Here is a 26492-nt window from a genome sequence, read left to right on the forward strand (position 1 = left end):
AAGAATAAGTTACACTGACTTAACAAACACAAACACCAAGTGGCTTATACGATTACACACTAGATTAGGGTATCCTGGTTGATTATTCATAGACATCGGATTCATCAAGTGTTTTGGTGGAAACTCTGCTCCTTTGCGTTGGCAATTCAATGCCTGGTTTCGGAAGAATGCAGATGCAGGCCGGAAAATCGGCTTACTGATATGTGAAATATTCATTTACTGCAAGTTAATATCATTTTTTGTGATGGATGAATAGGTTGCAAAGGGGTAAGTAGAATCTGTTTGGCATTGCAAATTCTTTGTATTCATTACTGAGATTTGCAAACTTCATGTTCTCTCTCTCTCTCTCTCTCTCTCTCTCTCTCTCTCTCTCTATTATATTTTTTCTTGACCCTGCCAAACCATTACTGCAGTTCATAAAAGTAATCTTTTAGCTTCACCGATTACAGAAATTGAAGAGCTTAACAAATAGAATATCCATAGGTAGTCAAGGACATTAATATGAAGGATGAGTTTATTCACTAAAATGAATCACATGGGATAAGAAAGATCCACGATTTCATGCGAGTTTAATGGTATAGCTAGGCACCCAGCCACCCATTAAATATTTTACAGTGTTTATTAGTCCACTTCATTTTATGCTGTGACTCTGCGGAAATTATTGGATTATCTGGGGCACGGCCGCGTTAGGTTCGAGACTTAGTAAATGGACCCCACATGAATTTGCGATGGTGAAGGCTGTTGGGCACCACTGCCACGTGCGGGGCCCCAAGACACCGCTGAATGATTACTTGTGACTCAGCCATAGCCCTCTGAAATGAGGTCCATTGATTGAACAGCTCATATTACTCAATGAGACAGCAACCTCCTTATGTGGAAAATATATGGTTGTTCTATGACTTGTCTTGTCCTATAATTTCTATATACAATAACACAGATAGATTAGTATCTAGTTAAAATTGAAAAAATAATATTCCAATAACTGACACTTCGTAGCTCAACTAGTCAAGGACAACTTGTAACGGCTCCAGTTGAGAAATTTGACGATGAATCAACTAGAGTTAGTTTAGTTGATCGCTCTTTGTTTTTTCGTAACTGAGAAGCCAATGGTCAAATATTGTCAAAAGCGAGAAATAATACCATATGATGGAAAAAGAAGAAAAGAGAAATGCTAGAATGAACCCAGATCAGTTTTCTTGCCTTCTTGGTCAACTTTATTGGGTTGGAGTTTTCTTGATTAAAATTTGCGGGTCAGGCATTTCAATGTTGATTCCTTTAGGTAGCACATGCTTAGAGACTTCTAGAAAGATAATCCGGTAAAGTGAACATGAGAAAGCAAATACTCCAACTGCTTGTCCTCCACGAAATCACATATTCGAATTCCACATAGGCCAAACATTCTAAATTTAGGGGCTACTGTTACTTCTCGGGCCCGTAATTTAATTGAGGTGCGCACAAGCTAGCCTGGACATCCGAATTTAAAAAAAAAAAAATCTTAACTCTGGCATATTATTGAATAGGCCCTATATATTGAATAAACATGATGTTGCTAGTCAACTAAAGCATTACTTTAATTTGTGATCTGTTGCTACATAATTATTCCAAATTTCCCCAGTTTTTTTATGCTAACCGCTCCAGTATGACAAGAGAACTTACTTTGCCGTACCTAAATCCGTTGAACAATTGATAGATTCATGTTTGTATACATTAATATAATTTACTCAGGGTGGTTATTATTATTGCTATGGTATTTTTGGACTCTAAAAAATAGAGCAAAAGCAGATCCGAGGAGATTCCTTTTGACGTTAAAAGGTTTTGCTTCAACATGAAAAAGTCAAGATAGGGGGGCCAAAAACTTGTCAAGGCATCTTATCTTTCTCATGAATGGAGATGGAGTGAGAGAGAAAAAGGAGGAGATACGTAGGCTGCAAACGAATTGAGAAAGCTTGAATTTGGCTCATTAATTGTAGAATGTTTAAGTTCGGTTTATTTACTTGATGAACAAATTAGGGCTCACATTTTATACTCGTTCAGTAATTGAGTTGAGTTCAGTATATCTTAGCTCGGCTCGAGTACTTGAAGTTGAGTAGATTTTACATCATTTTATTCAGTTATATTTGTTATGTGAATTTAGTCCAGTTAGGTTTGATTTTTCTTCTTGAGTTTGAGTTCGAACTTGAGCTAGGCTCATATATGTATATGTAACTATATTATGAAATAGAACGTTTCTAGACGTACAAATAAGGGTAATGTCTCACGTGTTCGATGATATTATCAATTAAGATTATAACCGTCTAATCGACAATATTTAGAAAAGAAAACTTAATCATTACTCTCTCTCTCTCCTTAATCAGTATTTTCTCTACACATTTTCTGACTAAAACAAGAAAAATGTCCCATGTTTGAAGTATCTCTCTCCTCTCTAATTTTCTGCAATAGCCATCAACCTACATTACTACCCATTCAAAATTGGGTGCGCCATGTCCCTATCTTTTCTATAATACTCGTCAAGCTAGACACATAATATATGCGGACTTAAGAGGTTTTAATAAATAAAATATTAGTAAGATAAATGAGTACATGGATTTATTACTTTCTACATATTGGTGGTTAATAGAAAATCACTATACATATGAGATTTCAGTTGGGAGTGCTGTTAGGCACAGACAATCTGTTAGTACATCTATACATACTAGCTCGATTCGAGCTCAAGCCGAGTTTCGCAAACACTACCAAGTTTGATCTCGATTCGAGCTCGAACACCCTAAAAACTCGTATCGACTTGTCTGCAGTCCTAAAGATAAAGGGTAGTGATGAAAATGGAGAAGCAGCTTTATAAGCATATATATAATATATATTGTTGCAATTGCAAAGAAGCGAGTGAAGCATACAAGAATACTGCCAATGCATAATAAGTTTCCATTACCAATTTCCAAAACAGAAACTGAAAGACCATTCCCATCTATAATTGTGGCGTTCATCAATCCAAAGGTCCTTCATTCTTTTCAAAGATTCTTGATGGAACAGCGAATCGAGCGGAGAAGGAGCGAGAGGAGAGACAATCGGAATCGTCCCACGTTGAGCTCTCATCGAAATTCTGGGCGTAAGCGTGTATATCATAACTGCGTTGCACGGTAGTTGAACGCTCCAAAATCTTCTTTTTCTCTTTCTTGATCTTCCTCCACATCAATCTCCAAATGGGTGTACTCTTTGATCTGGTCAGCGGCGAGTAAAACGGCACGAAGTCATCGGACTCGGTGGTTTCCGAGAAGCTACGGGTCCAACCGCCGTGCCGGTGGCCTGAGTTGCACCAACTTCCGACGTCCATGGCAATAGAAAGAGAGCAATTTTTGTGTATGGTTAGGCAGTTGCAAGAGCTGGTCTATTGTTTAGTCAATGAGAGGAACATGGCTAAATGAATAGAATGGACTATTTATACAAATCTTTGTATTATATTCTACAAGAAATTTTTCGGTGCCGGGTGGGTATATCCCACGTGGTACTTGTTCGGCACATCCGGACCGTCACTTTTGGACGGTTCGGATTGAAACGCTATTTCCTCTCACCCCAACACTTTCTCTTTCCTAATCTGAGCCGTTCAAAAATACAATGGACGGCTTGGATGCGTCAAGCGGGCACCACATGATACACGAGGCACTGAATTTTTTTTCATATTGTACATTGACATTGCAGCTGTAGGATGTGGAAATTGGAGGCAAGCAGGGAGGGAAGATGCGTCAGCAATGATGGTTACTAATATTTTTATTTTGTGCCTTCGGATTCTTTGTCATTTTCTTGTACTTTAAATTTGGCACATTTTTTAAATACAAGACGGACTCACAAAAAAATCACATCGAGGTAATTGTTGACCTGATAGATTCCCCATACCTCTTATAAACTCTCACGCAACGTCCCAAACTTCCCGATGCTGGAGGCTGTCCTCACATACGTCGTGATCCAAGAGCCTAGCTGACTCGTTGCTGATCTAAGAGATTCCTCATGGGCCGTTTAAACTCACACACAACGACCCAAATTTTTCGACGTTAGAGTCCTGCCACACGTCGTAATCCAAGAGCCTCGTCGACTCACAAGAGGGCAGGCCCCACATGGCACCCCTGGACTGAATAGTCATTTTGAACATACTGACCCAAAACTTTCTGATTTGGGGAGCCTTTGAATTTGGCACATTGGCCCTAAAAGATGGAAAGAAGGCATTGTTAAACAAGAGATGAGGTGGGGATAATGTATTTTAGCCTCATTTTGTGGAGGTAAAACCCAGGGGTTTCAAATCCGTGTTTCATGGCAGGGGATTGTGACTCAAATTTGTGTATTTTCAAAGTCGCGTCATGTGGTGCAGTTCGAAGTGCATGAGTAACAAACAGAAAAAGGTATGGAGATAGAGAATCCGGTAACGGTGAGTGACCAAGCAAGTGTACATTAGATATCATTCTTCTAATGTAATTTTTATTAGACTCAATAAAATAACTTAAATTGTTTTAAAAAATATCCATTCTAGTGGATTGATTGTGACCACCTGATTTCGGTGCTAGTATATATTTTTCATTCTCTCTACCCATAAGATTCGTGCATTTGGGATTCATACAACAGCAAACAGAACAAGTTTGTTGGCAAGAAAATCATGCATTGGAATATTTTTCATGTATGATTTTCTGGTAGTGGATGGATACCTCTCTCTCTCTCTCTCTCCCCCTCTCCCGTTGGAATCTATAAGTGAGTGACTAGGAGGAGCATCAGCTTAGTTTGTCAGCTAACCCAATTTAACCAATCTCTCTCTCTCTCTCTCTCTCTCTCTCTCTCTCTCTCTCTCTCTCTCTCTCTCTCTCTCTCTCTCTCTTCCGTTGGAATCTACAAGTGAGTGACTAGGAGGAGCATCAGCTTAGTATGTCAGCTAACCCAATTTAACCAATCCAAATTGTTAACCTACTACCCATAAAATTTCGGACCTAGGGTTCTATGGTGCACCAAACGCACTACAGGATTAGAGTGCACATCGTCGGTGGAGCATTTGGAGATCTCATTATCATGCTCAAAGCGGTTCATTTTTTTAAACGTCCCCAGGTCCTTCATTTGTACCAATAATCAAGTTAATCGGACATTGACAGCCACATGATCAAGCTTTACATATTGATCATCCATCTCGCATAACCAACTGTTGTCAGATCACGAACCTGCCTACTAGTATCACATCAATCTATTTCTTTCACAGATAAAGTTTTAGTAATTTCTGTGAAATGAACAATGTAAATTGCGATGATGAGATCTCGAAAGATCCCATCAAAGTGCATTATGACCACCCAGTAGTGCATTTCCCCTAGAAGTTCCACACTCAAATCAAAATTAGTACCCTAGTATCCTTTTGTTGCTCCCAAACAAACAACTTGCAAGTTGTTAGTGGAAGCTTCGGTTGGCACTTCAACACCAACCTTTTAAACTCAAGGACCCCATACTAGACCAAGAATTGGCGACTGAAATTAGATTCTCATCTACTGAGCCATAATGGCTAACTCTGATCAGATAATCTCCCCACCTTTTATTCCCCATCCACCAAAAAGAAAGGGGAAAAAAAGCTAAGGCCAACCCTTTTTGTGGTTCTGTCCCAATCTCCTTATCTTCTCTTCTTTTTTTTCTCCTCCTTACTTTTCTTCCTCTATAACACTAGCATCTTTCTGGTTCAGTCTCAACCATTTCTTTCATCAGAAGAATATGTGCTACACAGTCCAATCGTATGATAGGCGTTTGGTTCGGCCAGTGAGGAGGGTTGAAGAGATGGTTGTGAACCAACAAGCACCGATTGAGCAAAGCGGGGTGGCTACCAGTGAAGGTGGTGGCGGCGGCGGTGAAGTGAAGAAGTGTGTTTGTTCGCCCACGCGCCACCCCGGATCTTTCAGGTGTAGGCACCACCATGCCGACTATGAATGGGGTTGTCGGGTCCAAAGCAAAGGTTGTAAGTGAACTATTTCTTGTTGTACGGAAAAAATTCCACCATTGGTTCCCCTCCTGCTAGTGAGGATGTAACTGTAAAGAATTGGTGTTTGGATCCAGGGATATAACAGAAGTCTATAGTTATAAGATTCAAGAGTTGCAGGACTAGCACATATCTTTCATGTCATGGGAAATATTTACATGGAAACAATACATATATGATGAATTGATATTCACTCTCCAATAGTTTTATTGTTGTTATAGTACACAAACGCATTCTGGATTTCACATACCAGAAACCGTCTCGATGCATATATGTCGGGACCAGCAACACCACCGAACCATTTACCTCGGCTCCACCTCCATGTTCATCACTGGTCAAAGAAACATTTAGTATCAGTATGACACATCGTGCCCTGCTGAGTAATTGAAGCATTTACATTGATGGCTAAAAAAGTTAGGATTAGAACAACATCAGTGTTTTGTGTGTGTTTCTTTTTTGGAACAGGAGCTACATCAGTCTACTAGTTGAATTTTACAACCTCCTAATGGAAAAAGGAACCATAAACTAATGAGCCTCACCTTGGGGTAACAATTCTGACGGATAATTGTTTGGTTGCGAATGTTTACTTTAACCTCACACGACACTTTTGCCTGTTGAAAATCGTAGATCAAGTAAATTAGAAGGATTAAGAATGCAGGCATATTGATCTGCAAACTATCTCGGTGAGGAAGGAAGCAACAGTAAAGCCAACGTAACATCAAGGGTTTTCTACAAGAATCATATATGGGCATTTGTTCTATGCAGAGCTCTGTAAATATGACCACAAAGACCTCATTAGGATGACTGCATCTTCATTGTGAATTTCTCACAGACCAATTGATGACTGAGCGGAATAAGATACTGCTAAAGTCCTACACATGCAAGTGCGGTGTTCCCCACAAGTATTAACCTGAAGAACCACCAGATGGGAAGAATTGTAACAGAATCTGATTGTGAAATGGTTATGGTACTAATGATATCAAGTGAAGATTCTCGCAGTGAATTTCTCGCAGCCAATTGATGACTGAGTGGAATAAGATACTGCTAAAGTCCTACACATGCATGTTCGGTGTTCCCCACAAGTATTAACCTGAAGAACCACCAGATGGGAAGAATTGTAACAGAATCCGATTGTGAAATGGTTATGGTACTAATGATATCAAGTGAAGATTCTAACGATCCACGCATAATAGATCCTCTAACAGCATGCAATGCATATTAGCCAATTATCAAGGAAACCCAAGTTGTAGCCCATAGAAATTTGACGTACATCATGCAAAACACAATGTAGACATGGGATTTAAGTTGATGGAGGACCTTTCCAAAAAAGGCAACAGCACAATTGACAAGCGAAACACCTTAAGCATAAACAAAAATCACTAGGGTGATGCTTCTGCTACTCTAACCAGAATACTTGTCTGAAGTTGTCAAGTAATGGCGCTTGAAAGAGTTTCCATGAACTTTAACCCCAACTCAACACCATATTACAGCAACAGGTGATACAAGTGATGACATTCTACTTGTTCTCTACTTTGAATCCTGGTTCCTGGGTACCCCACATTTAACAGGTATGCTGTCACAGTGTACAATTTGCAATATACAACTAGTGCCCCTTCTAAGAAACAATGCCCTAAAAGAGAACAGCTCAAACATTCTCGACACCTACTTAATAATGGCAACCAGGCATCAGGCCTAATCTGCTTGGAATTTCTGTCAAAAAATAACTTTAGCTGGAAATGTGATTATCATACTCACAAGAGGATGTAGTATTCAGAGGGAAAAGGTAGGCAAACTAGTAAGAGGCTTTTCACACAAGTGCAATTAAAACCAAGACTAGCTCAAGCTCCCCGGAAGCCTATTTGCAATTGTCCCAGGATATGTTCTACTTTATTACAATGTCATGTAAATACTTGTTTAACCCACTTCAATTTCTATCCATCCGAATCTCACTCATATCTCTAGCTCTTAGTAACTTAACTGACTATTGATCCCAGATGCTTGAATATTGTTGCTTTCTAAAAGCCACAAGGCACGGAGTTTCCTTCTTTAGTTCTTTTACATACTTACATTCCTTCTCAAATATTCTTTCTTATTACAAACTTGCTTTTCATTCCATTAAACTCCAAAGTCTCCACTGTACCTCTAAAAGGAAAATGACTTCTATAACACTAAACAATCTTAGAAATGAACATCCAAACAAAATCTTCCATTTTCTTAGCCAGTACTAGTTCCACAAAATGATCACTCAAAATGCTACTGAGGCTATGTTTGTGAGGCAATAAAAAAGTTCCGGCTTTTTATTGGAATCTTTTGTCTTTTCTGAATTTCTTTCAGCTTTGAGTCAATTTTTCTTTCCAACTCATAGCAAGCCGAAAAGAGTTAGACGGAGGGGTACATGGACATGGGGGTGGACACAAGGGGGTGTCAGACCCCCGCACAACTTCAAATATTCTCATTTATTACAGTAGTTTTTCGTGTTAATTTAAAAAAAAGTTTTATGAGGTAGGCCCCATCACGTCCCTTGGGTGAAAAAGATTCTTAAAATTTCCAAAAATGTGCTTGCAAAATCCCATAAACTTCCAAGTTATCAATGACTTTTCACATAATTTCGTCACTTCCACAGAATTAGCAAGTTGTGATATATACTTACGGAGTATAATTTTTGTTATTAATGTGAAAATGCATTTGGTTTGGACCTTGCTAACTACAAATCAAGCGTCCGCTAAGCATGAACAGACATCCAGACAAAGATGTGCCCGAAAACAGACACAATGCACATAGACTCCACAGTCCACACAATGCACATAGATTCAAAGTTAAACATCGCACGGCTCCGAAAACACAGTCCGTAGCATTTATGTTCAATTATAAGTTACGCATTATCAACTGCTGATCAAATTTACCTTGAGAGGAAGCTGTAAGAAGAACACCCCAAGCCGGCCACGAACCTCCGTAACCGTATCGAACGGGACCAAACCCCTAGCCAAATCCTCAAGCAACAAGATCACATCCGATATCACCTCAACTCCGTTGAGCTCCAGCGTGGCGTCCACGTACGACGACCCCCTCGCCCTCACGTGACCGCCGTCCGACGTCACGAACCCTAGCTGCTTCCCTCTGTACCCTATCGATACCGTAAGCGACCTGTAATAAAGGACGGACGCAGGATTTTAATATTGGATGGACAAACATTAAAAAGATTGTACTAACAAATAAAAAACTACATTAATTTTACTTAGTACAAAAATTCATAAGATTAAAAAGATTAATCAAGTCATTAAGAACATTAAGATTATATTAGATGAACATTAAAAAGATTGTAACAACTGAAAAACTACATTATTAATCTTGCCAAAGTTATAAAAGTCAATTAAGTTCTAAAACTGAACTTATTTTCTCAAAACTTTTGGTCGGACGGCATTGAAATGTTCAAAACGATATTGGGCGGACCAACAAGAATTACTAATCAAAAATTAAAACGCGGGCGGCCAGGGCTCATCCGCGCCTCGGTCCGTCCTTGCCTGTAATCGAGGGAGTAGAAGTCAACGTTGCGGATCTTCACGGTGAGGCCCAACGTGACGTCGATGGCGATGAAGGGGGTGGTCTGGACGTGGATGCGGTCGAGGCGGAGGCGGAGGATTTTGAGGTCGGGGTCGGAGGGGTAGAGGAAGTAGACGGCGACGGCGAGGAAGAGGAACGCGGCGGCCCAGAGGATGCGGCGGCGGGGGGGAGCGGTGGCGGTGGCGGGGATGTAGACGGGTAAGACGACGTAGTTTTGGGGGTGGTTGGGGGAAGACGGGGGGAGCGGGTAGTAGAAGGGAGGTTCGTCGGGCTTTGATGGAGCCATTGGGTCTGGTCCGGAGATGTTGGGGAAGGGAGAAATGGTGGGTATTTGTTTTGGGCCTGTTTTTGTTGTTTTTGGGGGATGGGAAAAGGAAGCTGCGGTGGGCCAGAGGGTGTCCATTTGTGGGCCTCTACTTGTTTTGTTTGCTTTCTCTTGAGTGCTTTTGTTTGGGCGTGAATGATGAAGGGGAACCTTTGTGGGCTTGGGAGTGATTATTCTTCAGTACTGAGTAGGACTGCAAACGATCCGAGCCGCTCGCGAGCGGCTCAAAGCTCGGCTCGATAACGGCTCGGCTCGGCTCGGTTCGAGACACAAACGAACGAGTTCGAGCTAAAATATTCGGCTCGTTTATTAAACGAGCCGAGCTCGAGCTAGTCAAAACTCGGCTCGAATTGGCTTGCGAGCCCAACTATATTTTATATATATATATATAGAGGAATTTTCAAGTGAGGGATCCCTCATTTTAACAAAATGAGGGACTTTCATTTCCCGATCAAATTTTAAAAATCCAAACCGTTCAATGTGTGCAGAACGTAATTTTAAGGGTCCCCACGAGAATTCAGCAAAAAAAATGACCGGGAAAGGCGTCATCCGAGCAGTTTTTTTTTGAACCGTTCAATGAAAACTGCTCGGATGAAGCCCTTCCCGGTCATTTTTTTTGCTGATTTCTCGTGGGGACCCTTAAAATCACGTTCTGATCACTTTGAGCGGCTCGGATCATCGAAATTCAATCGGAAAGGGGAGTCCCGCATTTTAATAAAATGAGGGATCCCTCACCGGAACCTAACTATATATACCCCTTCTCCTAAGGACCACCTTAATTTAATAAAACAAGGACCTCCCTTTCCCGATCGAATTTCGATGATCCGAGCCGCTCAATGTGTTCAGAGCGTGATTTTAAAGGTACATGCGAAAAATCAGATAAAAAAAAGATCGGAAAGGGCTTCATCCGAGCAGTTTTTGTTTATTTTTTATCAAACGGTTCAAATTAAAACTGCTCGGATGAAGACCTTCCCGGTCTTTTTTTTTGCCGATTCCTCGCGGATACCTTTAAAATCACGTTCTGAACACATTGAGCGGTTTGGATCATCAAAATTCAAACGGAAAATGGGAGAAATGGAGAGGTCCTTATTTTAGTTAAAATAAGGACCACCTTATTTGAAAATGACTGTATATATATATATATATATATATATATTACTTACAAAGCTCGAGCTCGGCTCGCTCGGCTCGTTTATGATTACTTACAGAGCTCGAGCTCGGCTCGTTTATATATATATATTACTTACAGAGCTCGAGCTCGGCTCGCTCGGCTCGTTTATGAAACAGATATATATATATATCTGTAAATACATCTCGAGCCGAGCTCGAGCTCGAGTCCTGCAGCTCATCACGAGCTCGAGCCAAGCTCGAGCCAACTAAATTTTCGGCGAGCCGAGCTCGAACACTCTAAAACTCGACTCGGCTCGTTTGCAGCCCTAGTACTGAATCAGATACTGCGTGACCGGGTGCGCGAGCGCAAGCGATTTTGAAGAATTATGTGACTAAGTTCAGTATATATAAAAGCCGTGCTCGAGGGGCTTTCTCCACGATAAATTGGTACGGAAGCCACACGGTTGGTAGTGAAAGGTAAAACCAGTGTATGATTGGGAAGGGCCCTATCGCTGTTCTAGGAACACTTGCAGGTTTGGTGGTGAGATTCCTAACTAAACAACTTACTTGTTGTAAAAAATATCTTTTACCTTGTTACAATGTCAAAATGTCAAGAAATAGAGAAGTAACAATGTTGATGTACGGGTTTAGTATCATTTTAGCACAATATTAAATTAAGGCTCTGTTTGAAACTTAAGGAAAAAAAAGGAAAACTAAAAATTTTTCCCTCCTATTATTTGGTTTGGAGAGAAAGAGAGAAGAAAATAGCAATTTTAAGTTTTGAGAATAAAAAATTTTCCTTCTTTTTTCTTCTCATTTTATTTTATTTTTCTTTCTTTTCTTTTCCACAAGTTCCAAACAGAACGTAAGAGAATCGAATTAAACTCATCTTATTTTTAATCCAAATCAATGGCTTGCATGATACGAGAGAAATGAAATCGAGTAGCCATCTTGCTTGCCAAATTTGGTAGGAGTATCAAAGGTGCATTGTTAGTTTTTGGTATAAGATCTAAGTTACCTAATGCGCGGGCGGGTGGAGAGTGCGAATGAGAACGTGAAAACTTTTTTCAAAAATCTTCTAAATTCTTGAGTGTTAAAATTGAGAACACGAGCACAAACCGGAGCATTGAGAGCAACATCAGCAAGGCCGTGCCCCCCAACTCCCAAAATTCCATCAACCCAAACTTCAAGAAAAGCGAAATCTTAACAATGGACTTTAATCACTCAACGACCAGTCAAGAAAATCAAACTACCATTCTCTCTCTCTCTCTCTCTCTCATCAGTCGCCCCTTCCAGTTACTTCTTTGAATCTTTATTGCTTCACTTTCGTTTGTGCTTTACCTACGTTCTTCCTCTCTCTCAAAATTCCTCTCTTTGTTTCTCTCTCTAAAGCGCCGATCTGGGTTCGAATCCGCTGCGATCAATCGAAAAGTTGAATGGCGAGGCCTGGCAACAAGATTATACAAGCCAAGCTGGTAGGTAGGTCCTTACCCTCTTTCTATTTTCCTCTACTTAGTATGATTCCCACTTAAAATATCCCCTGTCAATCTTTATGTTAATGTTGTGAATTTTACTACTTGATCTGTCTTTCCAAGTTTGGAAATTGGTAGACTAATTGGGACAGGATGCTGGATTTTACCATCCCTCCATATGCAATGGCAGTTTGTCTTCATTAGTGCAAATTTAGGGTGTAGCTTCCCACTCCAAGATTTGGGTCTTTTTTGATAACTCGGTATCTGGTCCAATGGACCGACTAATCCGGGACTAGTCCCATCTTCCATTTGTGGGGGAGTCCTCGATGGAATGTAGTTAGGTTATCATGTTGTCATCTATCCAATTATATTTTGTCGCGTGGAACTAGACATCAAATCAAGAATAACAGCCATTGGACACTCGGCCTTAAAATTTAAGCACAGTGATTACTCTAAGTGGCAGACGCAAGATTGCTATTCAGCGGGGTCCTGAACCACGTGCATTTCTACATTAATTACAAAAAGTATAGTCCAAAATGTATATTGCTACTTGCTAGCTCGGATAATGAGATGAGATTGTGTGTATTTATGTAGCGGCCAAAAATGGTTGATAACTTGGAATTTTAGGGGGGTTTTCCCATGTGTAGAGGAACTTTATGATTTTTTTGTTCACTCTGGGGACTTGTGGGGCCGATCCCACAGGATTTTTCCAAATTAACCTGAAAAACTAATATAATTGGTGGAAATATTTAGAGTTGCGCAGGGGTATGGGCACCCCCTTGTGTCCACCCCTTATTACGCTCCAAATGTGAAGAAGCTTCCGTTGTTGGATCTTTGTATGTCTCTTTGTGAGATCGGTCTTCTGTTTTCATTTCAAGTCATATCTACTGTCTTTATTGATTGCACATTGGCGCCTTAAACTCTGGTTATTTGCTGAAGTTCTTTTGGCAAATTTTTTTAGTGTTTCATGCATCTTAGATATGATTGTGCGTGCCTCAATCATAGGTATTTTCTTACATTTCCCTGCAGGTGCTTTTAGGTGACATGGGTACTGGGAAAACCAGTTTGGTATTGAGATTTGTCAAGGGACAATTTTTTGACAACCAGGTTAAGTTTCATGTCTTTTTTCTACCAGAGTACTCTTTTTCTAGTAAACTTTTTGCATGTGTCTGTGGCGAAAGATACCTGATAGAAGTGTAATGCAGGAACCAACCATTGGAGCAGCTTTTTTCACGCAGATATTGTCGTTATCTGAAGCCACTGTAAAATTTGACATATGGGACACAGCAGGACAGGAACGGTACCATAGTTTGGCTCCAATGTACTATCGTGGTGCCGCAGCAGCCGTTGTTGTCTACGACATGTCTAGCATGGTAGGAATTTTGTAGAGGCCTTGCTGTTATCTGTAGTCATTGCATCTTCTATTTGATAATTTTATGTTATGTCCAGTGGTGGCTCTTGGATTTTTTTTAGGGTAGTCAGTAAATAACTTATGTTCATGCCAACCCTATTAAAAATTCTTCGATACTGTGCTCATACAGACATTTTCAGGAAAAAAGTGTAAATACATGTAATATTTCAGTTATTTTCCACAATTCTGTTCCAAGAGTTGGGCAACTTGAAAGTTCGATAGTTTAGTTAGATGAAAAAAAATACCTAACCTGTTTCTGCAAATCCATTTGATTGACAAATTATGAATAACACTGGATTCAATTTATGGTTTAGATAGATGAAAAATTGCACCGTATGCAAAATGAGTGGAGTTAATTTTTGAGGGTGTTCATTTGATTACCCTATGCAATGAGTAGAGCTGCCTGCGGTTATCTCCAGTTATGGATAATGTAGATGAGTGATTGGATATGCTTCAACTGACAAGTGACAACCAATAGAATTACCCATTTGAGATCTGTTATTGAAGCTAGTTATTTCACTTATTTGCAAGTCGCAAGTCTGGTGTAACTTGATTGGGTTCATGAAAAGTTTAATGATCATGCATGTCAACACAAAGACTTGGATGATGCTAAAGTACTTGATCGTAATGCCATAGGAGATATCAAGTGAAACAATATCTCACGACTCACATCTTAGAAGTACGATACGGCCTGAAGTCCCCTCATTCAAAGTATTCTTCTTCCTTTGGGAATAAAGTATTGCCAAAGGGTTTGTGTAAACTGATTTCTACGAGGATGCATCTATGGTTACTGCCATCTATCTGTCTTGGTTTTGTATGACGACAATGTTATCAGTTTCATTCCTGGATTTCCTATAGGCAACATGCTTGAAATGATTGTGGGCCTTTGTGGCTACAAATCATCTGTTCCATCTACTTTGAAGGTTGTCCATGTCAATAGAAGTCCTTTAAAAGGGATACAATCATTTACAATCTTTCTCCTTTCTGTTCATTTCTTAATCAGTAGCTCTTATAATGATGATATGGCGCCTTATCTTCAGGACACATTTGTTCGAGCCAAAAAATGGGTTCAGGAACTGAAAAAGCAAGGTGACACAATGAACTTGCTAACTAGTGTTGTTTTTTTGCTCTTTTCTTTCTTAACTCTGTAATATCTAGATGTGAAATTCATAAAATTTCCTCGTATCTAGACCTGGTGGCTTAAATGGAAGATAACTTGATATACAATGTTGGAATGGCTTTCTAAAACAGCTTAAGCTGCAGGGACAAGTGGTGACGTAACATTTGAATTAGGCCTGTTTGTTTGGGGTATAAGGGGGAGGGATAAAGGAGGAAGGGGGATAAGGGAGGAAGTGGTAGAAAAAAGGTGGTGTTTGTTAGGGTTGGAGGGGCCTTAGCTAATCCCACCCCCCACCCTAGGATAATTTAATCTGGGTGGGGAGAAAGACCAAATTGCCCCTCATGCAGTTTTTGTGTTCTCAATATAATAATTTAATGAGGGCAACCACACCTCATCCACTCTTATCCACCCATATCAACTACTACTCAAAGCAAGTATAAGTTAATCCCCCTCCTTAACCAATCCCCCCTTATAACATATCCACCCTTCTTCGTTATCCCCCAAAAACCTTATCTTCCCAACAAATGGGCTGCTATACAGGTCTGGTCCAGGGTGTCATAGGTTTAAGTTCCAATATTAGAATTTATTCCCTTATTATGCTTGTTTATGTGCATCCTATTCTGTGTGTATTTGAGCAATTGTTCAGTTTAGCTTGTTTGCCTCTCCATGCACGAGATGAGGTTACACATGGATGTGAGTGTTCAATATGCACGGACTCATTTCCTATTAGTACAATCAGTGATCAAACTTTTACTACAAATTGCACAGTCTACCTTTCAAGATGCATTCTATTTCTTTCCTCTCATTTCAGAGCTCTATGCATTATCTTCTGCAACAAATTCTTCGCCTTCATGCTCTCACCTCCATATCAATTAGCTATGTTATGTTGCTGAAATTTACCATTTCAAAAGAAGTCAGAGAATAAGAGTGTGAAGGGTATTAGCATTATCACGACTCTGTTACTAGAGTAGTTGGTCAATGATTCTGAGACCTCTCTGCAGTTCTGTTAAGGTGCTAAAGCCTTTTAATTTAGCCTTAACCAACCAGCAAAAAGACTTCGATTTACTTGTTCCAGCATTTATGTACCTCTCTTGGACTTTTGTATGTTTGTTTTTGTTGTGAAATGGCGCGAAATAAATTTTTTTACCTTTGTGGCTGTTTTCCAGCTTTTTCTTTTCTGTGTCTATGATGATTGCATGACTCGTTTAAGAATTTATCTTGTTACGTTTTCTAGGAAATCCAAATTTGATATTGGCGCTGGTGGCAAACAAGTCTGATTTGGAAACAGAAAGAGAGGTGGATTCTGAGGTATATTTAAGGTCCCATGTCAGTTTTCTTCTATTTTCTATTTCTCCACTTTTCCTTCTTGATCTGCATTCCTGGGAATCAGTTACAAGCACAATAACAGAAGTGCTTGAAGCAAAAGAGGAAACGATACTACTCCCTCCGTTCCAATTTGATAATCCATCTTTCTAATTTTGGGTGTTCCAAATTAAAGGTCCACTTTGACAAATCAACACAAAAAAGGGGCCAACTTTCCCTTTTTACCCTTCTTCAAAAAGGACAAAATTGTGTGTGTATGAGAGGGAGAGAGAGAGAGTTGTATTCAAAATTAAATTCTTGAACTGACTTTTGGACTTTGCCACCTAAAAAACCTCTGATTTGTTTTCTTCCTGTACGGAAACAACCAGTTTCCATTTAAATTGTACTGTAGCTATTCAAAAAATGAGGGGCAAAACTGGAAAGTTAAAAATCTGTGCAAGTAATAATTACACTTCTTTAAAAAGTTGGAATCCCGAAGCGGGACTCACAAATTGAAACGGAGGGAGTATCAGTTGGGAATTCACAAGGTGTGAGCTCCACATTACCGTGATTCGTTAGCATTGGAAGGTTATGTATTTGTTCTGCCAAGGGTCTTAAATCCGATTGGTTTGTTGCAAGGATGATAACAATTAACAAGTATAACCCTACACATTCACATTTTGGGTGCATATAGACATGTAAAGGGGGAAATAAGCTTGTCAAACATATTATGCAGCCAATGAACTTCATTATAAGGTAGAGTTTTGAACTAGTGTTAGATTCTTATTTCAGTTCATCACCTGGTTCTTGAATTGGTGAGAGATAAATTGAACTTCCCGACACGCTTCATATGACACTCCAATTAATGTCAAATGCAAAATGGAGGTCTATCAGCAGCATAATGTTTATCTTGTTTCTCACTGGGGACGAGTTTGCCCTAATCACCGGCTACTTTTTTGTTGGCTCTAATGGTGAAGCTATTGTCTTCTACTCTTATAGGAGGGTCAGCAACTTTCACAAGAAAATGGGATGTTGTTCATAGAAACATCTGCGAAGGCTTCCGTGAACATTAATGAGCTTTTCTATGAAATAGGTAAATCGTAGCTTATTTATCTATATCAACAGTTAGCTACGGTTCATGGTTCCAGACAAAGACAGCAATCTTCTTCTGAGTTTTGGTATTTTAGCGAGTTTTCATATTTATCTCTAGCTACTTCTCCATCCATCTTTAGCTGGTCCGATTTTGTAAAAAAGATATGGCAGAGTTCTTATTACAGTCTCTTGCTTAGAGAAACTGAAAATGGCACCGGCTTAAACGACTCCTTTCTACCTTCTGCAGCGAAACGATTAGCAAAAGCCAGTCCTCCAAAGCCTACTGGAATCAATCTGCAAAGTAGACCACAGAACCAAAGAAGATTCTTTTGTTGCTCAGTTTGACATGACTTCCTGTTTAAAGAGTCCAAGCAGTCTCAAGATGAACAGTGACACCAAGCATTCTTTTACTTTCACGAGACCAAGCCGTCTTTACTTTCATGTGTAAATAGAATACTCCTTCCCAGAAACAAGTTTTTCTTTTTCTTTTGCTTTTTATGGTAATTTCTCATCATATCATTTCTTAATTCTGATAACGTATTTTTATGGCATTGCTAAAAGAGGTGTTTCCGGAAATTTGTAAACGGAATTGCTCTCATGAAATTTTAAACAGTCTCATCAATCAGAGTATGTGCATTTGGTGTTTATAAAGATTGGGTTGCTCCGTATTTGCCGACTCTGCATTCCAGAAAGCAAGAAAAATGACCAAAGAATCGGCTAAACGCTATTCCCGATATTTTCACGTGGTATCTAGCTTCTCTACAACTCGTTTCGGATAATTCACATGCAAAATTAACTAGAAGAGCCCAAAAGAAGCCTTTTAAAAATTAAATGACCAAAGAAAGCGGATCAAAAAAAAAAAAAAAAAAGACCAAAGAAACAAATAAAACCGCATTCTTCCCACTTTTCAATACGGTATCCGAGCTTCCTCCTGTTATTAATGAAGACAACCTTATAACTTAAGGACTTGGTCAAGGCAAAGCCCAAAACAATTGTCTTTCAAGTTTCAAGTAATACATACGTGTAACAAACAAACCAATTTTACAAATTTTACAAAGCGCACAAACCATAATTTACTATGAGCTCTCACTTGGCTTACGTAGCTGTGAAATGGACCGCAACCTCCTGTACATATCCGAACAGACGACGGAGAAATCCGCCATTTCCTTGAAAAGCTCCGGCAGGCGACTTCTCAGAGTATTCAAAGACTTCTGCCTAACTTGAGTACACTGCTTCTCATAAGCATCTTCCTCCTCTTCCAACTTCTTCCTTACAGTCTCTACTGCGATCTGCCGTTCTGTGATAAGATCCTTATCATGTGCCCTGTCCGGATCTATCTCATCCGGTGGGGTCCTCCGCTGCATGTATTTGTTATACCAATCCTCATATTGTCGCGTCTTGCGGTTAAGATCTTTCCGCGTTTCCTCACATTTTGCCCTCAACTCCAATTCTTCCATTTGATACTGTAATATTGTCTCTATTACAGCAGAAAAATTGTGAATAGCAGTCTTTGCTTGTTCATCCGGTAGCTTCTCAAGAAAATCGTGCCAGGCGTGTAGGAGGGACTGAATAGGGGGGTTTTGAGGCCTCTGAGGGGATGAGACCTTCTCCTTTAAGTTGTTGTCCATGGGGACAAGATTTAGATCCAACCAACTCTTGAGAGCTTTTATGTACTCCTTTTGATGGCTCATGAGTTTTCCGAATTGTGAATGCCATTCACGGGCAACAGCCCACAGCTGGTCTGTGTGTTTGTGATGACGCCCGCTTGTTTCTTTAGGGCATTGGGAGATGTCAAGGTACTTCAATGCCATCACGATCTTTGACTGGTTTTGATGCTCTATCTTCATGTTTTCCCACATTGTCGCCATCCTGCCGTCCAAGAAAAAAATGAAATGAAAACAAAAAAAAAGATGGTTTTGCAGTTAAGATTACCTAGCACACAAATTAAGGTAATTTCAAAGGAAAAACATTTTAAAACAGTTTATTTAATCGTAATGCAAACAAAATATGGAGCAAGATTCAAGGTGCATTTCATGTTTCCTAGTAGTTAAAACTGCAACAAGTTAAAATATTAGACCTACTGAGTGCTGACTATAACTCTGTTAAAAAACCAATCAGATTTCTTCACAATGCATATGAATTAGGATAACTCCAATACGATTATTACAGGATTCACAGGTTTCTTAAAACATGAACATACCGAGGACAGGAATACTCCGAGCTTCAGTGCTCCGAGTGAGCTGAGAGTGGGAAGAGCAGTTCCCTTTCTCTCTTGTACGTAATTGAAGTGCCGTAAGAAAAATGTAGGAAGGGAGTTCTAAAATTAATTGAAGCCTGAAGAGAGCTAAGCAGCGGAAATCTGAAAGTTATCAATTGGGTTTCCTAAATTTAATTACACAAGCTGCAACACATTTAGTAAAGGAGGTGGTAGTCAAAATTTTAAAGCAGCAATGGTCCAACATTAGGGAGCAGCTTCAGTAGTATATAAAACATAGCAGATCCTCCTATGGCACCATGAGTTCCCCGAAACTAACATGGTGCCAGGAAATGAAGTCAAAAGAACTGTGGGTGGAACTATTTAACAAGCACCTTATGTCTACTGAATTCCACTGGTTGCAACAAGGACTACCTACCCTACGGTCCACAAGTTCTACTAAAACATCTACACGGACTAAGTACAAGGCAACTGAAATATACCAACAAGGCTCTTGGATATTTACGTTGGATGGCTTGATAGACATTGTTGGGCCTATTTCCTGTAGGCTTAAGCTTTTGGGACAATTGGCAACATAACAGTTTCATCATACCAAACATAAGGTAAATTGGAAATAAAATGCTCCTTAAGGAAAGGTTGCTTCAGGGGAATCAGGGCCGACAGAGAAAAAGATAGCTAAAAGCGCACGCGTTAATGTGGGCTTCCTAATACACAATTATACAGAGGGAGAGAGAGAGAGAGAGAGAGAGAGAGAGAGAGAGAGATGTCACTAAGCTCATACAAAATAAAAGGAAAAGTAAACATTTCACAGAAAGTATACATATTAAACCAAGTTAAACGTCTGCCATGTAAGTGTACTATCTAAATATTTGATCTTCAGTTGGAACTTACCCATCAACAAGGGCAACAAGTTTTGGGTACAATTGGTCATCACGTAGACGATTAATTTCCGACACAGTAGAATCCATGGATTGCATGTCAACAATGTATCTTGTATGCAGATGACTTAATGCTGCTTTTGTTTTCTCTATCGTCTCAGTACTGGCATTGCGATTCTTTAGCTTATTCAGTGAAGTGACTTTTCTCTGATATTCAAACTTCATCTGTTCCCCAGTCTGTTGAGCATCAACAACACCACAACAAAGTCCAGCGAAGATTAATGATTGCATGGAATATGAGGCATACAAACTATTCTGTAAATATACAACTAAAACAAGACAATGACAAGAGAGGCACACTAAGTTTGAAAGTGCAGTTGATTAAACCAGGAAGCCTTCAGTCCACAACTCGTACAGTTGTGGATAATAGGAACGCAACATGAAAATCGAGTTTGCTTGCTACGTGTTACATGTGTCGGAGTTTGTGTGTGTACATTCTTCTTCCCTGATGTCCCTCTTCCAAACGAGGAGCTAGGAAGACACAAAGTGTTTTCACTCCTTCATCCGTTATGGTAGTAATCTTTCATTCTCTGACCTCTATCTCCTCATAAATGGAACGAAACAGTATATTTATCTCCGCATGATGTGTTTGGAGGCGTGCTTTATCGACAAAGTTTAATGAGCAATCATTTTTTTGACAATTTTGATGAGTAACCGATCCTTCAAAATCTCATAGACGTTGAAAAGTGATGAAGAATCTTAATGTATCTCATCAATGTTTTCCTTTTTAGTATTTCCTTATGAAAGTGGGATTGAGAATGGTGAATATTCACAACATAACTCCGGAATCATGCGATCTTGATTGAGCTACTTAACCCCATTAGATTTATCTATTCCATAGTCTTTTTGGTTAACAAATGGAGTTTTTAGAGATTAAACGATTAACTTAATTTGAGACTTTGGAAGATGAAGACTTTCTAACAACTTTTACACTAATAAGGTATTTGTTTCTAATTTTGTGTCAGAAAAACTATCCTTTTGCATTTCTCTGTTATTTATCTGACTGGATGAGCCATAAATGCTTGTGCAATCACTCTTCAGATCATTTTAAACCTTATAAGTTTAGATAAGGTAAGTTCCGTAATAGAAGAAAAATAACAAGCCAAAGAAGTCAATAGAAATGCAGCTAATCTAAGTCACTGCAGATAAGGCTCCAATGGGCAATGGGTAAATCACAGAACAAGGAAATAGTGATTAGATTTTCCAAACGGAAATAATAGATGAACGAAAGAAGAAAATGTATTTATTGGAATGCCCTAATGTACCTTCACTTCATCGTAAAGCTTTTTCTCCCATGCTAGCATCTTATCCAGAACCGTTGCATGTGTTTCGTGCTCTTCTGAATCTAATTCGTCCTTCCCATCTTCCGCATTTGTTAAGCCACTAAAAGACCTGTTCCAAGTGATGACTCGCATAACCCTTGCAGAATGATCAATGTGTCCTACAACGAAAGACCCCAGTATTAAAATGTTAACAAGACAAACCAATCAGTTGTGTGAAATAAGTTGTATCCACATAGTAGCATTGAAAGAGAGACTAAATCTTCCCCATGATTTGCCAAAAACCTTGTAAACTACAAAAACTATCAAAATGGGTCGAGCATTTTGTTCGCTGCATCACCATTTACTTCAACAAAAGAATAATGAAATGCCTGTCTTGTATGAACAGGACAAACGAAAATACTCAGAACTTCATGCCAAGGAACTCGGAATTCACTTACTAGTGCAGATAAAGTTCGTTCCTTACATTAGCATCAGTGATTACAACATCAAAGTGAGGAAACTTCGAGAACCGTAACAGGTTTAAACTACATTATACATTGGAAAAGAAATGCATTTCTTGGCAAGCTGATCCTGAATTCAGTTATCAGGGCACATAAAGTGAGTAACTTCCATAAATATTACAACGTGAAAGTAAAGAAACTCATGCAATCTAACTCGATGCCTTATCCCTCTTTGACATTATCATAGATACAACTATTAATGATTCAGCAAGAAGATTTTGGGTATTACTAGATGTAAATTCCCATAATACACCGTTGAATCAAAACTTCAACAAACACTCATAAAGAATCACCAACACTTCAAATTGCAGACCTTTTGAAATGCCCAAACATTTAGACCATATAAATCTATAAGCACGTAAAGGCTTAACTACCTCGATTATCGGCAAAATTGGAATGGTAATGCAACCGATGCGCTTCGAGCATCTTCGAAACCTCATGAGCACTCTCTGATGCCCTTAGAAAACAATCATCTAGGTCACCAAATATCTTTACCAAACTAACATTAGGAACAACACCCTTCCCCCCTCTCTTGCTCTCTGTTGGAACCACCTGCTTCACTCTCTTCGCTGCTTTCGTCGGAGGAGGCGGCTGAGGTGGTAGTTCCGCCTCATCTGCTTTCTCTGCCACCTCAGCGGCCTCGGCTTTCCCGCTCTTCCTCCTCCCTCCTCTGCCACCATCGCCACCGTCAAAAACAGCATCAGCTCTCTCATTCATCCTTCGCTCCATCTCGCCCCTCTTAGCCTGTTGTTCCTCAATCATCTTTCGCTCCACCTCCTCCCTCTTAGCCCGTCGATCCTCATTCAACTGCCGCTCCATCTCCTCCCTCTCAAACCTACCTTCATCAACTTTTTTTTTTGATCGGCAAAAGAAATTTCATGCATCACAAGTATAAAAATTCAAAATCGTAAGAAAAGAATGCACTGAGAGAGCTTCAAAACAAGGTTCTGAATTTTTCTTTAGTATGATACGGATCGATACCGTTATAATTTCAGTTACTACTTTAGATTTTGCAATAGAATATTATAATAAAAAATTTATACTTATATACATGCTTAAAAGCTCAAAACATTCAACCAACATTAAAACATATATACTATAAAAAAAATATAGTAGTAGTAGTGATTGTGATTAGAGAGGAGGGTAATGAGTAGAGAGAGATAGAAATAAAAAATAAAAATAATAATTAGAGAAATATAGTAATAATTAGATAGAAAAATAAGGTAATGATTAGAAAACAAAGTTAAGTTACAAAACGAACAAAGCCACGAACAAAGCCTTGGACAAAAGAATTAACTATAGAATTACCTCCTAAAAATTTGCAAAAACTTTAAAAAAAAGAAAAGAAAAAGAAAAGTATGACCAGTCCGGTCTGGGATTTTACGGTATGACCGATACCGGTAGGTATTTGAACCGGAACAAAAGTAGAGGGGTAAGATACCGAAAAGATATTCAATGCGTATGGGGCAACAGGCAACGTTGAGCATGAATCTGGACCGCTGTGTGGGTCTACACATGCTCATCCTTGCCCGGTATTGAATAATTTCTCAGTTTCACGAGAAAACGACCGGATTGGACTGTATTCTTAACCTTATTTCCTATAGCTCGCAAAATCCCAACCTTACCTTCATCAACTGCCGCCAAACTCGGCCCGGGGACGTTCTCCATCTCCGGGAAGAAAAAATCCCAACTACTCATCCCCTTCGACTCCGGCGGAGGAGGCGGCGGCGGAACCACCCGACTATTCAGCGGCGGAGTCCTCGGAGGCGAAGGCGGCTGCGGTGGTAAATCCTCGGTAACGCCAACCCTACTCCCTCCACCTCCGCTAATCCGAGAAACCCTATGTTTCAAGCTATGGCTCTCGTTCTCGATTTCTCCTTCCTCTTCGTCCTCAATTATGGGATCCGCGCGCTTGGGATCGGGCTTGTGTCCGGATATCTCGGGCATGGAGGCGGCGCGCTGGAGGGGGGCGGCGGGGGGGAAGTTGGGGGGGGGGGGGGGGGGAGGGGGTAGGGTTTCGTAGGTGGAGGTGGAGGCGGAGGAGGGGAGGGCGGCGGTGGCGGAGGAGGAGGAGGAGAGGGGGAGGTGGGGGTGCTGGACCTCGCCGTGGGCGTAGTCGCTGAGGGCGGCACCGGTGTTCTTTAGCGCCATGGCGTGGGCGGAGTGGGCCGCGGCGAAAGCGTTCCGGGCGCCGACGGCGTCCTTCATGAGGCGCTTCCGGTCCTTGCATCGGTTCACGGCTTCCTCGTTCTCGATCTTGGATTGTGTGCAGCCCATTTTGTTTGGATTTGGGCCCACACTGTGGGGGTTATCGTGGTGGTGTCAGTGAGGGAGGGAGTTGTTTACTCCTATTGTAGAGAGAGAATCTAGTTAGGAGAGAGAGAGAGAGAGAGAGAGAGAGAGAGAGAGAGAAAATCAGCTTTGGGAGGGCGATCTGTCCAGACTCCAGAGTGGCAGGTGAGGGAGATCGAGAGAATTGTACTGGAGTATCAGCTTCGGGGAACGACCTGTGCACGGTAGGAGGGGAGACGAGGAAAGATAATTAATCATAGGCGGCTGATTTTGTAATTCATTTTTTTTTTGTTAAAATCAATTTTTTTACAAGTGTATTTATTGTACAAAAATATATTTGTAGGAGAGTGACGTTAAAAAAAATTGGTAAAATTATTTCCCTTAATCATAATACACCAAAAGAGTCTAGCGTCCCTTAATCATAATACTCCAAAAGAGTCAAGCAAATAATTTCGAACGCAACTATATTCATGGTCATTTTTTTATGTATGAAAATTCAAGTGCTTAGGAGCGTTTTAAAATGCCCAAAAGAGTCAAGCAAATAATTTCGAACGCAACTATATTCATGGTCATTTTTTTATGTATGAAAATTCAAGTGCTTAGGAGCGTTTTAAAATGCAATTGTATAAAAAATTACAATTATATTCGAAATCATTCGATGTACGTTAAATAATAATTTAACAATAATAAGGTGTGTTAAGAACAGGACAGAACGGTGTAGTGGGAGGTGTAAAAGGAATAGGAATAGGAGTATACTTTATTGGAGTGGTTAATACGTCGGTCGTGTTTGGGTTTTTTCCTTTTATTTATTTATGGCAAGTGGAGAGGGAAAGGGTGAAAAAGGAAAAAAGGGTGGAAGATTTGAGAAAGAATAGGAATGAAATCTACTGGCAAAAGGTAAAAAGAGTTGCTTCCCTTGAGGAGTAGTATTGCAGTTCTCAATTGGGAGTATGAATAAATTAGCTGTTCTTTTTTTATGCACGATCTCGATTATCTCATCCCCATTAAATGTGAGTACTAACTTTAAAACATTCTTTTTTTATACTCCTTCCGTTCGGATTTAATAATTTCTAGTTCAGTTTTAAAATCGAATAAAAAATTACTTATATCTTTAATTAATAATGAATTTTATATCCAATATGCATCTTGTTTGATAGATCTCAATTAGTTCTATAAGACAATGTTCTCAAAATTACATAAAATATTATAAATTACAAGATATAATCGATTAAAAAATAGCACGAACTTCCAAAAATGACTATTAAATCCTGACGGGACGGAGGGATTATCTTTCTTTCTTTTCTTTATGAGATGATAGGAATAGGAAGGTAAGTAAAAACATCTCCAACCCTTGACTTCAAATTGAGGATGTCAATTTTTTTTGAAGGTTTACGTGGCATTTTGGCATCTCTAATTTGACATCATAGTCTCTTCTCCAAGCCTTATGTCAAATTATATTTATTTGTCATCAACCTATCCCTCTCCAACCCTTATGCCAATCCTTTTATGTCAAATAGAACTCAAACTTTTAAAGGAAAAAAAAAGAGAAAATTCAAACGGGAATGTTTTCAAAATTGTAACGTTCAACTTTTAAAATTTGGCATGAGAGGATGTGGCTACCAATTTTGGCAGGCTTGGCCTTGCCTTCAAAGCCACGTGGCTTTTGGCATAGTAGAAGGCAGTTGGGTTGGGGTGAATGTTGAGGCCAAAATTTACCGTTTGCCTTCCACGTCAAAGCTGAGGTGGACAATTAAACGGCTAGTTTTGGCATCAAATCACCATCCTACCATAATGTCTTCTATCATGCCAAAAGTGATATGACTTTGAAGGGTGGTGACGTGGCTTTAAAGGGAAGTCCCAAGTTGTCAACTTTGACATCAACCTT

The 26492-nt window shown here is 39.8% G+C and overlaps 4 protein-coding genes across 8 annotated transcripts; 1 reads left to right on the top strand and 3 right to left on the bottom strand.

Moving 5' to 3' along the window:
* Window positions 1-2980: 2980 nt before the first annotated feature.
* Window positions 2981-3328, bottom strand: LOC131298789 (uncharacterized). Its single transcript, XM_058324259.1, has one exon. It carries the CDS (start codon window positions 3326-3328, stop codon window positions 2981-2983), a length of 348 nt encoding a protein of 115 aa, XP_058180242.1.
* Window positions 3329-6068: 2740 nt separating this feature from the next.
* LOC131335502 (uncharacterized) lies at window positions 6069-9886 on the bottom strand. 2 transcript variants are annotated; one of them, XM_058370883.1, is made up of 4 exons: window positions 9508-9886; window positions 8890-9130; window positions 6526-6597; window positions 6069-6317 (listed from the first exon to the last, which is right to left on the bottom strand). In XM_058370883.1, exons 1-4 carry the CDS (start codon window positions 9831-9833, stop codon window positions 6315-6317), a joined length of 642 nt encoding a protein of 213 aa, XP_058226866.1. In that variant the 5' UTR covers window positions 9834-9886; the 3' UTR covers window positions 6069-6314. The 2 variants fall into 2 exon arrangements, with proteins under 2 accessions (XP_058226866.1, XP_058226864.1); XM_058370881.1 differs by having other exon boundaries at window positions 6069-6391; window positions 9508-9862.
* Window positions 9887-12205: 2319 nt separating this feature from the next.
* Window positions 12206-18030, top strand: LOC131335503 (ras-related protein RHN1-like). Of its 4 annotated transcripts, none has more exons than XM_058370884.1 (7): window positions 12206-12457; window positions 13484-13561; window positions 13660-13827; window positions 14906-14954; window positions 16220-16293; window positions 17287-17380; window positions 17627-18030. In XM_058370884.1, exons 1-7 carry the CDS (start codon window positions 12419-12421, stop codon window positions 17722-17724), a joined length of 600 nt encoding a protein of 199 aa, XP_058226867.1. In that variant the 5' UTR covers window positions 12206-12418; the 3' UTR covers window positions 17725-18030. The 4 variants fall into 4 exon arrangements, with proteins under 4 accessions (XP_058226867.1, XP_058226869.1, XP_058226870.1 ...); XM_058370886.1 differs by having other exon boundaries at window positions 12218-12457; window positions 17565-17702; XM_058370887.1 differs by having other exon boundaries at window positions 12218-12457; window positions 17577-17696.
* Window positions 18031-18257: 227 nt separating this feature from the next.
* Window positions 18258-24821, bottom strand: LOC131335500 (protein ALTERED PHOSPHATE STARVATION RESPONSE 1-like). The gene is made up of 5 exons (XM_058370878.1): window positions 23941-24821; window positions 22690-23163; window positions 21798-21973; window positions 20486-20709; window positions 18258-19248 (listed from the first exon to the last, which is right to left on the bottom strand). The coding sequence occupies exons 1-5, from the start codon at window positions 24590-24592 to the stop codon at window positions 18456-18458; spliced, it is 2319 nt and encodes a 772-aa protein (XP_058226861.1). The 5' UTR covers window positions 24593-24821; the 3' UTR covers window positions 18258-18455.
* Between the last annotated feature and the right edge of the window lie 1671 nt (window positions 24822-26492).

The sequence above is a fragment of the Rhododendron vialii genome, chromosome 8a, assembly GCF_030253575.1.
Source record: "Rhododendron vialii isolate Sample 1 chromosome 8a, ASM3025357v1".
NCBI classification, from domain to species: domain Eukaryota; kingdom Viridiplantae; phylum Streptophyta; class Magnoliopsida; order Ericales; family Ericaceae; genus Rhododendron; species Rhododendron vialii.

Coding starts and splice junctions, on each gene's coding strand:
- LOC131335502 (XM_058370881.1), bottom strand. CDS start 9,833: ATGGCTCCATCAAAGCCCGACGAACCTCCCTTCTACTACCCGCTCCCC. Junction 9,131..9,507: donor TTCTACTCCCTCGATTACAG/GCAAGGACGGAC, acceptor CCTTTATTACAG/GTCGCTTACGGTATCGATAG. Junction 6,598..8,889: donor TCTTACAGCTTCCTCTCAAG/GTAAATTTGATC, acceptor GATTTTCAACAG/GCAAAAGTGTCGTGTGAGGT.
- LOC131335503 (XM_058370884.1), top strand. CDS start 12,419: ATGGCGAGGCCTGGCAACAAGATTATACAAGCCAAGCTG. Junction 13,562..13,659: donor GACAATTTTTTGACAACCAG/GTTAAGTTTCAT, acceptor AGTGTAATGCAG/GAACCAACCATTGGAGCAGC. Junction 16,294..17,286: donor AAAGAGAGGTGGATTCTGAG/GTATATTTAAGG, acceptor CTACTCTTATAG/GAGGGTCAGCAACTTTCACA.
- LOC131298789 (XM_058324259.1), bottom strand. CDS start 3,328: ATGGACGTCGGAAGTTGGTGCAACTCAGGCCACCGGCACGGCGGTTGG.
- LOC131335500 (XM_058370878.1), bottom strand. CDS start 24,592: ATGGGCTGCACACAATCCAAGATCGAGAACGAGGAAGCCGTGAACCGA. Junction 20,710..21,797: donor AGCTTTACGATGAAGTGAAG/GTACATTAGGGC, acceptor GATGCTCAACAG/ACTGGGGAACAGATGAAGTT. Junction 19,249..20,485: donor CTTGTTGCCCTTGTTGATGG/GTAAGTTCCAAC, acceptor CTTGGACGGCAG/GATGGCGACAATGTGGGAAA.